This window comes from Arachis ipaensis, chromosome B4, assembly GCF_059453495.1.
Source record: "Arachis ipaensis isolate K30076 ecotype BB chromosome B4, ASM5945349v1, whole genome shotgun sequence".
Taxonomy (NCBI): Eukaryota; Viridiplantae; Streptophyta; class Magnoliopsida; order Fabales; family Fabaceae; genus Arachis; species Arachis ipaensis.
The window spans coordinates 1,685,832-1,703,818 of record NC_142439.1 but is presented as its reverse complement, the minus strand read 5'-3'; the positions used below and the strand labels follow the sequence as shown (position 1 = coordinate 1,703,818).

The 17,987-nt window shown below is 37.3% G+C and overlaps 1 protein-coding gene and 1 pseudogene across 1 annotated transcript; one reads left to right on the top strand and one right to left on the bottom strand.

Annotated features, from left to right (window-relative positions):
* Positions 1-26: 26 nt before the first annotated feature.
* On the bottom strand, positions 27-1,410 carry LOC148566441 (uncharacterized; annotated as a pseudogene).
* Positions 1,411-3,037: 1,627 nt separating this feature from the next.
* LOC107638296 (RNA recognition motif (RRM)-containing protein) lies at positions 3,038-11,989 on the top strand. The gene is made up of 4 exons (XM_016341507.3): positions 3,038-3,241; positions 3,546-3,878; positions 8,502-9,721; positions 10,540-11,989. Exons 1-4 carry the CDS (start codon positions 3,239-3,241, stop codon positions 11,738-11,740), a joined length of 2,757 nt encoding a protein of 918 aa, XP_016196993.1. The 5' UTR covers positions 3,038-3,238; the 3' UTR covers positions 11,741-11,989.
* The last annotated feature ends 5,998 nt before the right edge of the window (positions 11,990-17,987 follow it).

Below are 17,987 nucleotides of genomic sequence, written 5' to 3'. Positions count from 1 at the left end.
CACTTGATTATTCCAGGCACAGTAAATTAGCCACGGTCCCACGGACAAGGGTTAGTTCTACCACTCACAGCACCTGCAACCACAGCCCCACCAACCACAATCCCACCATTCCCAGACCCAGCATTCACAGCTTCTTCTCCTATGGTTCCAGCATTGACACCTGCATCCTTTGTATTAACAGGATTCACATTCACACTTTTCACATTGTTTGCTTCATTACTTTGCACAGCTACCTCATCATTACTTTGCACATCTCCACCTTTACTAGTAGATGCCTCCTTAGCCCTTTTTGGTTTTCTTGATTTTTTATCCTCTCCAACCCATGCTCACAATCACATCTCACTCTCATTTAATCATTCTTGATGTACCTAATCTTTCTCCCCTCATAGATAACATGATCCTTCAGAGCAGCCTTAAAGCTTTCAATTGTTGCGAATTCGATCCCCAATTCAAAGTACACATCTCTAAATCCAGTATTTTCATTAAATTGTGGAAACTCATACCTCTCTCTCTCATCTTTAGAGCTCTCTGGAGTTAGCATTGTCTCTGACTCATACTCAAAAGTAGGTTCTTTTTCCTCCTCATTTTGTATACTTTCTTCATTATTTTCAGCACCATTGTTGCCAGTACCACCAGAATTTGGCACTGGAGCCTGTGATAAAGTTGGACTAGCATTCATGTGTCTAACATTGTCTGAGGACATAAAATTGGACCCAACACCAGCTGGTCTACTATCCTTCGGGCCACCAGATTTTGATCCAGAACCACTTGGCCCTTCAATTTTTGTCCTTGCAGATTTTGGGCCCCTAACACTTGGCCTAATTGAGCTAGGCCCACTTGTTTGTTTCTTGTCAACCTTTGACTTCTTCTTCTCCATACCACTCTCTGGTTTTTTCCCAACTTTACTACTCTTTTTCTTGACAATCACATAGTCGGAGTCACTGCTTTCATCTTCAAATCCTGGAGGGGGTGGTTTATATGGTTCGTCCTCCGTACTTCCATATCCATCATCATCACTAGATTCCTCTTCCGCATCTGCATCACCCTTAAAGTCCAAGTCGATATCCTCAAGTGGAGTAACCATTATCGGGTGATCAAAATACAAATGAAAGTCATCAATCTCCTTGTTCTTTTGTATGTTCTCACGCAACTGATTAATCTCCAAATCTCCTTTTATTGGGTGTAGTCCACTCTCCAAGTCAACAGTCGTGAGATCATACCAATACATAGTAGTGTAGTCCAAATAGCCTAACTCTTTAAACGGGGTTTGTAGGTCAAAGAAACATATAAGATCAACATCCATCTTAGGAAATTTCTCAACTTTTTCATCCAGATAAAGAAAAACTCATTTTTTATCCCTAACAAAATGCCCACCATGGTAAAAAAAACAGGAACCACAAATTCCTCCATTTATATGCAAGAAAAACGCGTTTAATGATTAACAAACATAATCATATAACCCTAAATTCTGACAAATATCATAAAGGAAAAACAAAAACAAAAACAAAAATTCTACCTTCAACACCGTAAAACTAACAACATTGTATACTACTGAGCAATTGTGAGGGAACATACATGCAAAAACAAAATCAGAACTAGCAAACAATGCCATAGCACGTTTTGTGCTCTGTACCCCAACCCAAAAAATGAATCAGTAAATCTAAATTAGTTTTTCAGACAGAGAATAAGAATATAAAATATTCTTTCCTTCTTCAACGCAAGTCTTGAGTGGTCCTTGTCACTCTTATATGCGATTCCGTACTTCTGGGTTTGAGCATGAGGCGTTACAAATGGTAATAGAATACAGAATTTTATCAACATCGTCACGATGGTGATGTGGGAGATGAGGTGGGAGATGATGTAGAAGATGAACGCTCCAACAAGGTATGATTTTCTCTATAAAAAACTGAACAAAGGTGGGGGTTAGGGTCTTTTACCTTCGTATGAAGTGAAGAGAGACTTTTATATTCCTCTCAAACACGAAAAATGACGCCGTTCTGTTGATGAGGATAGAGACTAATTTGTCCAGTCGCGTCACCTGACACGTAGCAGTCCACGTGGCCTTCAGACGTGCCACTTCATCATTTTCCGTCGGCCACAAACGGAGAAATCAAGCCAGGGACTGTTGTCCGCCGGAGAAAAACTTTTGGGGTATTTTTGTATATTAATTTTCTTTGGGGACTAAAGTGTTCGCTTTTAAAATCTTCAGGGATTGATTTGGATAATTACTCTTATTTCTTTATATCTTTTTTGTTTCTATTGTTGCTGTTGGTAATGTTGGTGGATTGTGAAGAGTCTATGGTTTGCGTCTGATGGTGAGAGAGTGACAGTGGACTAAAGGTAGAGGTGTATGTGACTGAGTGCATATGGTGGTGGGTGGGTGAAGTTCAGTGGTTCACTGGTGAGTGGATGAGGTTGAATGGTGGTGAATGATGATGAAGATGAAGTGGAGGAGAAGGACAATGATCGTGGAAATTGAGAATTTTTTTTTTCAAAAAAAAGATAGAAATTATTATTTTTTAATTTTAAAATTTATTTTTTATAAGGATAAATTTATCTTTTTAGGTTAAAAAGATGATTTTATAACATTTTGACAATTTTGTAATGTTGCATATGATATTAATAAAAAAAAAATCGAGGATAATTTTAATTTTGACAAAAAATTTTATGAATAAAAAAATTAATTCACCCTTAAATAAAAATAATTTATTTTATTTATTTTTTTTTGAGAATTTTTTGTCAAACTTTTTGAAATGTTAAACTCTCCTTATTTTTTTTTTTAATTGAATCTCTCTTATTCATTATTTGTTTATTAACTTTAGTTAAACGAGTCTAGTCCATTTTTTTTACCCAAATTTTTTCTAGGCTTATAACATTTACATATGATATATTATGAACTAATAAATTACTTTGTATTAATTTAAGAATTAATTATAAAATTTATTTTATTTTATTAATTTTTTTATAATTTACGAATTATGTTTTTATAGTAGTCTTTTGAATTAAAATAAAAACTACGAATTTATTACCTTGACCCGGGCCGTGCACTCACGCGGTAGTCGGTAGCTGACTAGTAACTAGTTATCCCCCGTCTTGGACGAATGCTTCACGTCAATCATCACAAACCCTAAAACTCTATCTTCTCAAACACTGACGGAATCGTCACAAAATCGCTGCTTGCTGCTTACTCCTTACTTCTCTTCCAAATTGGAGCAATTCTCTGCCTCTTCACTCCTCCATGGTCAGTTTCATCTAACACTCGCTGAACCCTTTTCTTTTAAACCGTTTTGCCTGTCTCACGTTGTCATACAATTGTTTCGATTTTCAAAAGCACTATTCAATCACCAAAATTAATCACTAAAATCAGCTAATAATATATTTGTGGATAAATATATGTGATTTAATTTATTTTCAATGTGTATTTTATGCTGATAGTTGACTTTAGTGGCTAATTTTTGGTATACACGTAGTATAGTCGGTCAGTTTTAGGAAGTTACTGAAATTACTATACTGTTTCTGTTTCTGTTTATGTCTGTTTTGTACAGTCGAGTCGGAGCGGCAGGGACCGGATTAGGAGGGATTACCCTCCAAGAAATGAAGATAGGGACAGTGGTGCTATTGGGCGAGGCAACAGCAGTAGTGGCAAGAATCCCCCATCCAGGCACCTCTGGGTTGGGAACCTGTCCCACAACATTGTGGAGGACGACCTTGCTCATCATTTCTCACAGTTCGGGCCGCTGGAGACCATCGCCTTCCAGCCCGGCCGCTGCTACGCCTTCGTTAACTTCAAGAGGGACCAGGATGCTATTGATGCCATCAGAGCACTGCAAAGTTTTCCTCTTGCTGGCAACACGCTTAGGATCGAGTTTGCGAAGGCGGTCAGTCTTGCCCACCTTTTACTGCTTGTTACTTTTCCAGATGATTGTTATTTTTGTGTATATGTATATGTGCCGGAAATTCAGTTCAGTTCATTTAATGGCGGCCATACTAGTGGCTTTAGATATGGGAGTAAAACACTCTAGTCACCGCTGTCCTTGTAAGATAAGGTTCAACGTTCAATCCATTACATCAAAGTGCTCCAAAATATGCACATTTACAGCCGAGACAAAAACATGGTGGGGAAGTTACTTCTTTCCATGTTTAGTCAACAAGTCACTCCAACTTCTCTGATAATAAGGAATACTACATCTAGATGGACCAATGCATCCAGCAATCAGCTACTACCCTTTCCACAAGTCCTGCATTGATTTTCCATATTACTAAGCTGTGTCTCGGGGAATGGGTTAAGAAATGTTTAAGCTGCCCTCTTGTTTACTGTAGTCTAAATATCTCTAGTTCCAAATTCATTGTGATTTTGCACTCTTAACAAATTCATTTCCCAAGGTGGAAGTCTGAAAAAATGGGTGGAGTATATTGTACCTAATACATCGGATCATTTTGTTTTGGGTAAAACCATAGGGTTTCAACTATTGGAGTCAATCCTATTCAAATATTTGAGATCTATAAGGGGTGTGGCTCCTCCAGCACCTGTTTTTCCATATCTAAGACTCGAACCCAAGACTATAGGTTAACTGGTTAAGGGGAACAAGTTGCTGTTACTCAAACCAACATCAAATCAATTAAATAGCATAAGTACTTGAGAGTTAATATGAAATTTAATTCTAGCTTTCTAAGTAAATATTGCACAAATGAAAAATTTGAGTTGCCCATATGGTTGAAAGTACTAGTTACTATGAAATTAACAAGTCTATACGAAATAAGGATTTTATTGATGATATTTCTTATGTCTAGTTGCTAAATTCAAATTGACGTTTTTACCTCACTTTGAGTTTCATATGCCACAAAATGTCAACCTGCTATGCTTTATAATTGTTGTAAATAACATGAAACAAAATTACTTGGAAAAGAGGAATGCAACTTCACAAAGGATGGCTTAAAAGGAGATTATGATTGTAGGGAAATTTAAGAAACTAAAACTACAAGAAGGTTCATCATATGTGGAGTATGAGTAGAGTAACCTAGTTAGCACATTATTCAATTTTGAATAAGATTTGGTGTTTCCATCAATGGAATAAGGGAAATGAAGAGCAACATAACATCTTATTTGAAAATTGAAACTGGTTGTAGCTTTTCATTTCATTGGTTATTTATCTTAAGTATTTTACTATTATCTAGCTCCATTTATGTATACTGTACTTTAATAAAATATTAAAGAATCAGTCAGTTTTTAAGAGCAATTGAATTCTCATTTCATTATAATCCTATGCTAACAATCCTAATCTTTTCCAATGGGGGGTTGGAATGGATTATATGCTAGTGCCTAGTAGTGGTTTAGTGCCATGGAAGACATTGAAAGAGAGTCATTTAGAAGAAGTCACATATATCTCAAATGAAGTTGCAAGACATCCATTTCGATAATAATGTCTCCATTTTCAGTTTAAAGGATATAGTGCAGCAAAATCTGCAGGGGAAATCTGAGTTAAAAAACTTAAACCAGTTCACTTATCCAAAAATGAAGCAACAAGTGATGATATCTGTTCATGTGTTTGACTGTTAGCAAACTTCCTCTTCACACAAGAAGTGCACTTGTGTGGGCAAAAGTTGACATGCATGAACTACAATTGTGAAATTGTAGCTGCTATCTTTGGGTTTCCTTTGCAAAGCCATCCTGACTTTACACTCCTACAGATCTTTTAATTTGTTTGCAAGGTTTTACCCTTCTATTATAATTGCCATATACATATTCCATATTTAACTTATCATCTGGGCCTTTCATTTTCCATTTACTTTGATAATGGTTGTTGCCAATTAAGACCTGATTTAATGCTGGCCAGACTTCAGATACAAACAATATATTGAAGAAGTGATGATATGTGATAAAGGAAAGTGCAAATCTGAATGCTTCCAACACTGTACTTCAATATAGGGAAAGACATGAAAAATCCCAGTTCTCTTGATAAAATACATGTTCTGATTAATCATTTGGTTATAGATTTTAGTGTATGATTAGTTATAGTTATTCGTCTGGCATCCAATAGCTTTTGCAAATATTATGGGGAAATTCATTTGAGTTATATTATGGTGCAGTTGGAATATGATGTTCATTGCTAAATCCAGTAACTGATTATGCTTTCCATGCCCAGTCATAGAGCTGAATTAAAACTATTGATATTGGGGATTAAACTGTAAATTAAACCACAGCTACTTGCTGTTAGTGCCTTCTGTTGTAATCCCTGTTAAGTGGGGAGTGAGAAACCTGAATCACCATAAAATTATTTTTGCTAAAGATTGCTGATAGACCATCAATCCAAACATGTCATCTGCCTAGTCTTAATATAGCTGGCCTTAGCTATTTTACGTCTTACGGCATCCCCCCACTACTAGCCTCACACTACTGCTCATGGCTGAAATCACTTGCTTCAGTCAACGCCTTAATACTTGAAGCAAGAGAACACAATCACAGGTCATACATGTTGAGATTGGTGGCTGGTGATTCCATGATGATGGAAACTAACAAATATTTTATCTGACAAAGCCCCCATTCATTTTCACCACTGTCCCCGTATCAGCAATGACAACTTAGGCATCAAAGAGTTAAGCTGATAATGTGGACACCTTGGGAATGATAATAATTGCATGTTTCTTGTACAGTTGTACTATAACAAGGAGGTTATTATGTTTGGTGTTAGAGACAAGGAGTGATTGGTGTTGGCGAGGATCTGATAAAGTGTTTCTAGAAGGGGTTTCATCATTTGTGTGAGGATTTTCCCCCATTCTGGGTGCTGATGGCTTGTGGCTTAATAGATGGAAGATGGTGTGGGTGGACAACTATTTTCCACAAACACAGGAAGAGAAAGGGAGAGATGCTACACCTATTTGAACCAATGACTTTTGGTGTATAGATATTCCACACTAGATAAATGAGTGAGATTAAATGATGTGTGAGACAGCTTAGTTCACAAATAGTACAGCAGAAATATCACCCTTGCTGCGAATAACTAAGTAATACTAATAAGAGATCACTGCATAAGATGGTATTGATGTAAAGAAATCACTGTATAACACTTGTAAAGCACAGCAAAGCTGAACAAAAGGTTGCACTAAATAAGTAAATATCCATGGATACCCATCTCTAAGAATAACAATGTTTTGCACCAAATCAAACAAGTTTTCCATAGATGTCCGGTCAAACTTAAAACTTTGATTAACAATGCTCTTCTTCTATCAAACACAAGAAATTGCTGTGTTCCCTATCCATTTCTTCTTACGGCTTAGCTCAAAATATTAAAAATGCTGTTTAATTTATTAACCATCTAAAAAAAAAAGAGAAAACAGAAAAACGAAAAAGAAGACTTTAATCCCCTCCAAATGGATGTTGTTTGTGTTCAGCACAAATAAACAACGAGTGTGCATGTTCTGCCTGAGCTGAAAAATCGACGTCACAATTAAGAACTAATAAACATTGAGAAATTCTGCAAAGGATTCTTTTTGCAACGTGCATCCAAGCCTGTAATCTGCTGGGAGAAACAGCTTCAGTTTCCAATTAATCTGCTCGATTGATTCAAATCTTACAAGAACATCAGTATTCATAATACAAGTTCAGTATTTAGCAACCTCATATTTAGCGATTATGGTGATCTAATCCGTCCAAATTGAATGAACCTTTTATTTTGTCAGTGATCAGTTGTCAACTATATGGTTTCATTTGATAAATATGCACCATATTCATTAAAATGTGATATTATCTGCTGATATCTTGCTACTTCAGTCCCTGAGAATATTTAGCTTCTCAGCATCAGGGTCCTGATATGGATGTGATAATCTGAATAATCCTAACTCGTTGCAATTATATGGAAAGAAGAGATATCTTAAACTTGTGGAAATGCTACAGAGGCCAAATCAATCAAAGAACTGTATTGTCTGCATATTGTCATTCCATGTTAGCCTATTTGCTTCAAAACCTGCAGAGCAAGCAATCAAATACTTAGAAAGCATGAATTTTTCAGTTCTTGTCCAAATAAAGTCCTTGACTAAGGGACCGAGTCAAAATTGGATAGAATGATTTGTTGGAAAGCACACCTCATCGATCCGAATACGGCAGTATGAAACTGTCATGCATGGGATACGGATGATTTGAGTACACTCAAGTTATAGCAATTCTTTATAGCATTTTGTACTTTGATTCTCTATCATTGAATTTAAATTCGTACAAAAGTTTAAAGTCCCAAGTTTATCATTTAATTCAACATTCTATACAGATTTAATTTGCCTTAATTGGAGACTTATTCTTTTTCCTGGAAAGAAGAGAAAGGGGAAGGGATGTTAAAGAGTTTCCCATTCGTTATTAATAATTCTTGACTTCATGATGTTATATTGAATATTGATATATGACCTTTATAATTTTCATCTTCTGATGTGAGCTTGGTTATGGAATTCTTAATTTCCCTTTTTAAGGATCAAAACCAAAATGCTAGGAATGATAGTTTATATGCTTAATACAGGACAAGCCAGTGACAACAGCAAGAAATGAACATTACTCACGGGATGAACGAAGCTCCTCATTTAGGGGATCACCTCCCTCCCAAAGGGACTTTAGAGGACGCCATGGTAGCCCCCCTCAACCGGTTTATTCGGAGAAATCCAAACTGAGTGATAAAAGTCCAGAACCCAGTGAGATATTGTGGATTGGATTCCCTTCTTCTCTGAAGGTGGATGAATCCATTTTAAGAAAGTCATTTTCTCCATTTGGTGAGATAGTGAAGATTACTGCATTTCCAGGTCGTACTTATGCCTTTGTTCGCTTTCGGAGTATTGCGTCAGCACGCAGAGCAAAAGATACTCTGAACGGAAAATTATTTGGAAATCCCCGTGTACATATTTGTTTTGCCAAGAATGAAGCAGGTCCATCAAGTAGTGGGAGGAGCTCATATAATGCTCCACATTCTCCACTTTACAGGTCCAGTGGCCGTGAAGGATCAGCTGAGGACCTCAGACTGGAGAGGAGCTTCAGGGAAGACCATAACATTAGTTCACCAAACTTCCTCGCAAATTGGGATCCCGGAGATTCTGATGCTTATGATTTTAATAGGGGCTCATCATGGGTTAGTGGAAGAAACACATATGAGAAAAGAAAAGTTGGCGAGAAAGGAACTCCACCGGGATTTGGATCATCACATGAAATTCATGAATATATGAGTGTTCCTTCTAGAGAAAGACATGGATACCTGGGGGATTTGCCACAGAGGTTTCCTGAAAAGGGTGCATTCTTTGAAGATTTCCGGACGTTGCCAGAAGATGTTTACTATCTACGCGAGGCGAAAAAGCGGAAGACCAGTTCTCCTCCTCCGGACAGAGAGCTTCCGGAGTATCCTTTCTCAGAGTTAGAAAGACAGAAAGGTGTTTTCCCACGGTTATCTGGTTTCTGCCAACACGAATCTTTTAATAACGACGATGGAAATGTTGCTTACAGACAGACCCTTGATTACCCACCAAATTCACCTATGGCTTCTTTAGATAGACATGAAGGCTGGAAAACTTATGATAATTTTCAAATGGGTCATGGTGCTCTGCAATCGGATTTTGTATACAAGAAAAGATTTTCATCTGAACCTGATAATTCGTCTTTAACTGAGTGGAACTGGGAAGGAACCATTGCTAAAGGTGGAACCCCTGTTTGTCGCGCACGCTGCTTCCCAGTGGGGAAAGCCCTGGATATGATGTTGTAAGTACAAACTATTCTGTGTAAAATATATTTTTGTAGTTCAGAATGTCTTTCTATTGATTAACTGGTCAAATTGTACTTAGAATTTTATGAGACAATCACTTTTGACGAAAATAAAACATAGATATGTTATGGTTGAGAAAAAAGAAAATGCCTCTATTACATAAGATAGATTCTTGTTAATCCATTTGCCCTCCCTATGCTTATGGCATCCGTCTACTTTAGGATTGTGCAACTTCCCCTCTCCTTGAGCATTTGATTACCTGACAACTTGCTGATAACTATTGTATTTAATATTTTATTATGCATATTTCATAGGGAAAATTGAATTTGACTTTTAATCAATTGATCATGATCATGCGCTGTATTCATCAGTTTATTTTTACCATTGAAGGCTTGTTTTATGCCGGAGTTCTGTTGGATTCTTATACTCTGGGTTTCCCTTGTTTTTCAATTTACTCTGTTTTCTAAGCCATTCATGCCACACGGCATATGTCGTTTGGTGGTGACTGGTTCAGGTTTTAAAATCCAACGGGTTAGACTTTAGTTGTTGCTCGCTGTGGTTGTATCCTTTATGAATAGCTTTCAGCTTTCAGCTAAAAGCTAATTCCTATTAAGATTAGTATTATTACTGTCGATAATGATGGGTTTAGTATACAAAAATTATTAAATTTATGAATTTAAGACTGAAGAAAAAAGGCAATAAACAGCTGGATGAATACAACCATACAACCAGAGCACAACACTGAACATTTTATTTTCTTTTTCTCCTCACAATTATTTTAAGTTAGATATTAATATCAATACATTTATTTCAGACCGGAATTCTTGGATTGCACTGCCAGAACTGGTTTAGACATGCTCTCAAAGCATTACTACCAAGCAGTTGGTGTTTGGGTTGTTTTCTTCGTGCCTGGAAGTGATGCTGATATTGAATTCTACAATGAATTTATGCATTATCTGGAGGAAAAGCAGCGTGCTGCAGTTGCTAAGTTGGATGATAAGACCACCTTATTTCTTGTACCTCCATCAGATTTCTCAGAGAAAGTGTTGAAGGTACCTGGGAAATTGAGCATATCAGGGGTTATTCTTAGACTGGAGATTCCTGGTTTAAATGATGGTCCTTTACATGTGCAAAGAGAAACAAACAATGAAAAACTGTTGCATTATAACGGGAATTCATTGTATCCAAAGCCATCATTCCCTTCAGTACGTATTCATTCCCCATCTGTTTCAGAATTCGGTAGTTCTGGAATGAGCAATACTTCTTTCCTTGGAAATAAAATTGCTCCATCAGTTCCTGCGGTTGGCTTGTCTGAGCCACACGGTGAAAGAAGCCTCGACTATCCACCTGTCCAGCAGCAGAACCCAAACTGGTTTTCTCACAATATGCAGAATTCAATCTCAACCCGAATACCACCGCAACTACCAAGTGGGTTTATCAAACCTACTTCTGAGGATGGCCGTGCCATGATTCCAAGGGCAGAGGCAGATGCAAACTCAAATCAACACAGCAGTGGAATATCTGGTATTCCTAACTGTAAGTCATCTCAGCTGGATTTGAGACCTGTGAATCCTTTGTCTGTGCCTGTGGGATCCCTGCAACCGGAACAGCTTGCACAACTAGCTGCATCTCTTCTTGAACAGCAGAGGCAATCAGGAAACTCTGCAAATGCATCTGCATCGAACGATCCTAGGCAGACCAACAGAGCTAACATGCCCGACAGCTCATCCAGGCCATCCCAAAATTACGCAGTAGAAAACTTGGTGAATCCTGAAGTCTCCACATCTCAATTTGGTCAAGCTCTACAGTTGCAAAAGCAGCAACAGGCGTCAAATGTGCCTCCATCGTCACATACGATTCAAAGAGAACCTCAAAGAGGGGCCAATGGGAATCAACAGGTGATAGATAGTAGCTTGCAGGAAGAAGCCGAAGCAGATCCGCAGAAACGTCTACAAGCAACATTACAGCTGGCTGCTGTTCTTCTTCAGCAAATCCAGCAGGGAAAAGGAAGCTAATCAAATAGGACGGATTGGATTTCAGTTTATGCTGTTACTCATGGCAGAGTGATTCTAGTAGCGAAAATGCAGTCCTTTCGTTATATCGTCAGCATTTACTGGGTTGTACCCTTTTTTCGCTAAATTCTCTAAAGTAAGAAAGTTGGTAAAGTGATAAAGTGAAGAGTGAATTACCATTAATTTTGTAACTTTTATAGAATGTGTGTCCCACTATCTTAATTTAAGAGTGATTAGCTTCTCACTTTATTACTTTACTAACTTCTATTTTAGAAGATCTTGATCCTTTTGAAAATTATGCTTAGTCACCTTTTTTTTCTTTTTGGATATTGTATGGATCGGGTCATAACCAGGACTGACCCAAAACCCAGACCCACCCACACAGACCACCCTACTCAAACTACCTCACCCTCTCACCACATTCCATCACCTAACGTGCTAAGAATCATAACGAGTATAATTGGGTTTGTTCCAAATGATAGAAATAGACTAAGATACTATTATAAATAGAAGGAAAAAAATACTATTAAGAAATCGGAGTATATTGAAAAATGCCTTTGACTTTTTTATCTTCTAATAGTATTTTTCCCTCTCTTATTTATAATAATATTCAAGTCTATTTTTATCATTTGGGTCCAACTCAATTGTATTCTTGTACTTATTATACTCTCATAAGCAGCTTTTCTTGTGAACTGGTTGAGAAGTAGGCCTTGTTGGCTGGTTCGGTCAACTACAGCCTCACTGCGAAATCTTGTATCAGAGTTCAGATGATTTTCTTGGTAAAGTTTTTTCCAAGAGAACAAAAACAAATATATTACTCAATGATTCTGGGGCAAGGTGACCCCATTAACATCATCACTCAGGAACAGAAGAAGTTCAAAAGGTGAAGAATCTAAGAAGCAAAAATTTTCTTTATACTTAATGCTGGTTTGAGCTAATCAATGGGTGTATTTATTTGTTTCTCTTTTCACGTGATTGAAGGAGATCTCCTATGGTTTCTAATCAAATTTAGGATTTCTCTTAAAGCTTGACTATGACAAGTGGTTATTTTAGTGCGATCTTTCAACATCTCATAAACTTCTATTGCATCAACTTCAACAACCACTCTTCGCATTCTCAAGTCAGCAGCCATTCTCAGACCATGTAGAACCCCTTGCAACTCCGCTTGGACTGCATTGCACATTCCTAAATTCGCACGAAAGCCTCCAATCCATTCTCTCTCACTCGATCTCAATTGTCCAAATATGAAAGTTTCATTACGATAAGACATACTTAAAAATTTTGTTTGAGAGTCAAAAATGGCATGAAGTTTATTAAATATATCTCAACATTTAAAGTCAAGCAAAAGAAGTGAAAGTCATTCAGCTATTTGAAAGTTGTTGTAACCAGAAGTTCATACACATAAATCCAAAGTATTAAGGTTTAATGAATATAACCATAGGATTTGAGAATGTGCGACAACGAAAAAACCAATACAATATTACTTTGTTACTTGATTTTTTTGCTTTTATTTTTTTATGTGGACTACAAAAGTATTAGTTATATACTAGCTATATAGTGTATGACACTCTTTCCTTTTCTTTTCTTTTTTTACAAACCAGATTTTCTATTAGGAGAAAACTCTTACAGTTTGACTTCTATGAAATAACCAGTTTTTGCGTTTTTTATATTTTTAATTTGTTAATTTCAGCTTTTGATTTTTCTTTCGGCTGGAACTTATTAATAAATTGGATAATTTGAGAAAAAATTTATAAAGTAAAACTTTTTTGGAAATTCTTATAATTTGCAAAAAAGATTTTTTCATAATTAATTATTATTAATGTTTATACTTGAATCCGTTAGATATAAGTCTAATTCACATTCTACTAATAGGCAAAAAGGGATTTGAAATTGAGCCACACGAGCTTGGTCTAATAATGCCAAACTCAAACCGTGTGGTATTATTCACATGGATCGAACTGAGTTAGATACCCGTATCTTATCTAACTTGGGGAGCAAGCTAGATACTTTTCCTACTATAGTTTTCACTTTTAAGTGATAACCAACCTGAAGTCCTGAACAAGGGAGATAACATTTTATTCTGGAAGGGAATAATCACTAATAATCTTTAGAAGTCATCTCCAAGAAACGACTAAGTCTTGTGTTGCTACTCTATAAATACCATAGCACTTAGGTATTTTTTCCAATCTAATCTCACCAAATTCCTGCTTAAATTTCTGTTGACTTAGGCATAGAAATTTTTTGCAAGTCCCCCAGACCACCGTCCAGGAGAGGACGTCTGATAAACCATCATCCTGATAAACAAGTCGAAACTCTCATCCAAAAGAATTTGAACCTTATGTCCAAGTCCAAATTCACCTTGGTTTCAGGTAACACCTCAAAACATTGACACCGTTATCGGAAAACCTAAAGAGTTACACTCTAACTGGCAGACAATAACAGAAAGAGATGACGAAAAGGCCTCGAATTCCGGTTCTCACACCAAAAGTCATGGTCAGAATCGCCGTTCCTCATCCATACCATCTCTTCCTCCTCCACATTCTCATAACCAGCATCGACAACGTTCTCTCCAACCTCACCATCCCATGCCTCAACCTCAAAACTCCCAAAAGTTGAAATCCACCATCCATATACCCCACATCGAAAGAGAGGGACGCAACACTACCAAAATTCTGGGGCTGGTGCTCAACCGTTTAGGCTGGCTCCAACAATTGGAATACGAGCTAACCTGACAGAATGACATTGAGCACCAACTTAGAAAGAAAATGCACTAGCAAATGGAGGCTGACGAGAAGATCAAAAAACTGGAAGTTAAAATAGAAGGGAGCTTGGGAAGCTAACGACGACTTGACTACTGCTATGGTGGAGAGGATCCGTTCTTAGAGGGTATCATGTGGGCAAAAGTTCCAAAGAATTTTAAGACCCCAAAAATGACCCTTTACGATGGAACTACCAACTCGAAGAATCACCTCAACAATTTTAAAAGTTGGATATACTTCGCAGGAGCATCTGATGCAACTCGGTGTAAGACCTTCCCAACTACCCTTACCAAAGCAGCCTCAAATGCTTTGATGGATTGCCACCCAAGCCAGTTACTTGCTTCGACGATCTAGCTTGTGTTTTTCTAATCCATTTCTTTATCCAAAAACAAAAAATGAAGCATGCTTCGACTTTATTGGAAGTAATACTTAAAGTCGAAAAATTTCTCCGAGCCTACATGAAAGATACAGCACCTGCCTGTCGAAGCAGCTATCATGGGACTAATAATTGGTCTAAAAGATAGATAGTTCTCTCAATCCATCTCTAAGAGTCTCACTAGTGAAAGTCTATAGGGACCTTTGCAACGTAGAAAAACTCCCACACCCCGACCCATCAAAAGCAAGAAAGGAGGGAACAATATGGAACATTGTGAATATCATCGTATTTTCGGCTATCACACCAATGACTTACGACCTCAAAAATGTAATAAAAAAAATTGGCCTGTGATGACCGATTAGATAAGTATGTCGCTCCTACTAGGTCGGACCAACAAGGAATATGGGATTCAGGAGATGAAAGGAGTTCCCATGAGAAGGATAGGAGCGAGGATCGAGAAAGGACCCTCTAAAGGTACATCCATATGATAGCCGGAGAGTTCACAACGAAAGGAACCTCCAAGTCATCTTGAAAAAGACGTCTCAAGGAGGTTTATGAAGTTAAAGAAGAAAGTCGGGAGACTGACATTCTCAAAATTGTTTTTACCAAAGAAGATGCTAAAGGAGTCATCCCGGGCCACAACGACTCGGTCGTGACTACCATGATATTGGCAAACGTCAACTTCTATTAGACCTTGATAGATCAAGAAAGTTCAGCTGACATCCTATTCAAGCTGGCTTTTGAGAAACTTGATCTTGAGATCAAAGACTTGAAGGCCTATCCAGACACCCTAATCGGGTTAGGAGAGACTCTGATCTAACTGTTGAGCTATATCAGTCTCTACACTACGTTCAGAAAAGGTCCGAAGAGCACTACTTTAAAGGTGGATTATGTGGTTGTAGATACACTAACTTCTTACAATGCCTTGATAGGTCAAAGTACCTTAAATTAACTCGCCACTGTAGTCTAAAACCTCATATATGCATGAAGTTTCCAACCAAGAATGGAATTGCCACAGTAAAAGGAGATCAAGCGTTATGAAAAAGTTGCTACAACAAAATCTTGAACCTTAAAAGACAAAAAGTCAGGGGATTGACCTCCGTCCTTGAACTCAGAAGGCCAAGGGAGAAGGAACAACTTCCACCACAATCCGAAGGCAAACTCAAAGAAGTTTAAATCGGACAACACCCATAAAAGATCACCATCATCAGGGCAAACTTACAGGAGAATCTCAAGAAAGAGCTCGTTTAGTTACTACAGGATAACACATATCCCTTCGCATGGAAAGCCGCTGATATGCCAGATGTCAAACTCAAACTCATGACTCATAAGAAGGAGAAAGCTAAGCGAAGAACGAGCCAAAACTCAGGTAAGGACATTGTTCATACCTAACCCACTAGATATAATCTATGTTCACATTCTATTAACATGCAAGAAGAGATTTGAAATTGGGTTGTATAAACTCGGTCCAATAATATCAAATCCAAACCATGTGGCTTTATCCACATGGGTTGAACCAACTTAGATACGAATTGATGAAACTCGTATCCGATCTGACTTGGAGGGCAAGTTAGATGCTCTCCCACTACTTCGGTTATCACCCTCCAAGTGATAACTAACCTGAATATGGGGGATAATTTCTTATTCTGTAAGAGAATAACCACCCACCATCTTCATAAATTATTTCCTAGAAATAACTAAGTCTTCTGTTGTCACTCTATAAGTACCCTAGCACTAAGGTATTTTTTTCCAATTCAATCTCACTAAAAACTTGCTTAAACTTTTGTTGACTTAGATATTGGAGTTCTTTGCATGTTTGGATAAACCACCGCCTCAACAACAACAACAACAATAACAACAACAACAAAGCCTTGTCCCACTAGGTGGGGTCGGCTACATGAATCAAACGACACCACTGTGCTCTGTCATGTATCATGTCTATAGAGAGACTGTTTACATGTAGATCTCATTTGACCACCTCATGGATAATCTTCTTAGGTCTTCCTCTGCCTTTCACTCATTGTCCATCTTCCATCTCATCCACCCTTCTGACTGGGTATTCTGTTGGTCTTCTTCTCACATGTCCAAACCACCTGAGACGCGATTCAACAATCTTTTCCACAATGGGTGCTACTCCAACTCTCTCCCTTATATATTCGTTCCTTATTTTATCCAATCGCGTATGACCACTCATCCATCTCAACATCTTCATCTCTGCCACACTCAGCTTATGTTCGTGCTCCCCTTTGATCGCCCAACACTCTGTACCATAAAGCATAGCCGGTCTTATAGCAGTGCGATAGAATTTACCCTTAAGTTTTAAAGACAATTTTTTGTCGCATATAAAACCAAATGCACTCTGCCATTTTGACCAATCTGCTTGGATCCTATGATTTACATAATGTTCAATCTCTCCATTATCCTATATGATGCACCCAAGATACTTAAAACTTTTCATCCAAATTAAGTTGAAATTAAAATTCACCTTAATTTCAAATAACATCTCAGAATAATTAAATTTTTAAAACTAGTTAAATAAATAATTAATATTAATTATGATAACATAATTTATTTTCTCTAATAGCTATTAGACCTATCACCGAGAATAGCATAGCCAACCCTTATATTTACGAGAGAATGGGCGTAAAATCAAGTTGGATGTTACGAATGCACAAGGACTCTAACCCATAGCATATCTTCTGGACAGCATCATCTTTGGGGATGGAGTTCCTTTCCGTAACTCTTGCCAACTCCTTCCTATCTTCGTTACCATTTGTTCAATTAATGATTGTCTCTAATTATGTGCGAAACCCTCTCTTTTCTTTATTTTGTTGTCCTAATGGACCCGAATGTATTTCTTCTCACAAAGAATAAATATATATCTACCTCTGATAAAAGAACATTATTGTCTTACCAACCTCAATTAATTTGGAACTTATAATAACAAAATATACATGGCTCGTTAAAACGAAAGAGACCCTTCAATAAATGAAAGGAAAAGAAAATAAAAGAGAATTTACGGCAGTATTGGGCCAAACCGTAAAATACATAGTATACATTATCAATAATTTAATTTATAAAAAAATAAATAAATATAAAAATATAAATTGAAAAG

Coding starts and splice junctions, on each gene's coding strand:
- LOC107638296 (XM_016341507.3), top strand. Junction 3,879..8,501: donor GGATCGAGTTTGCGAAGGCG/GTCAGTCTTGCC, acceptor TGCTTAATACAG/GACAAGCCAGTGACAACAGC. Junction 9,722..10,539: donor AAAGCCCTGGATATGATGTT/GTAAGTACAAAC, acceptor CATTTATTTCAG/ACCGGAATTCTTGGATTGCA.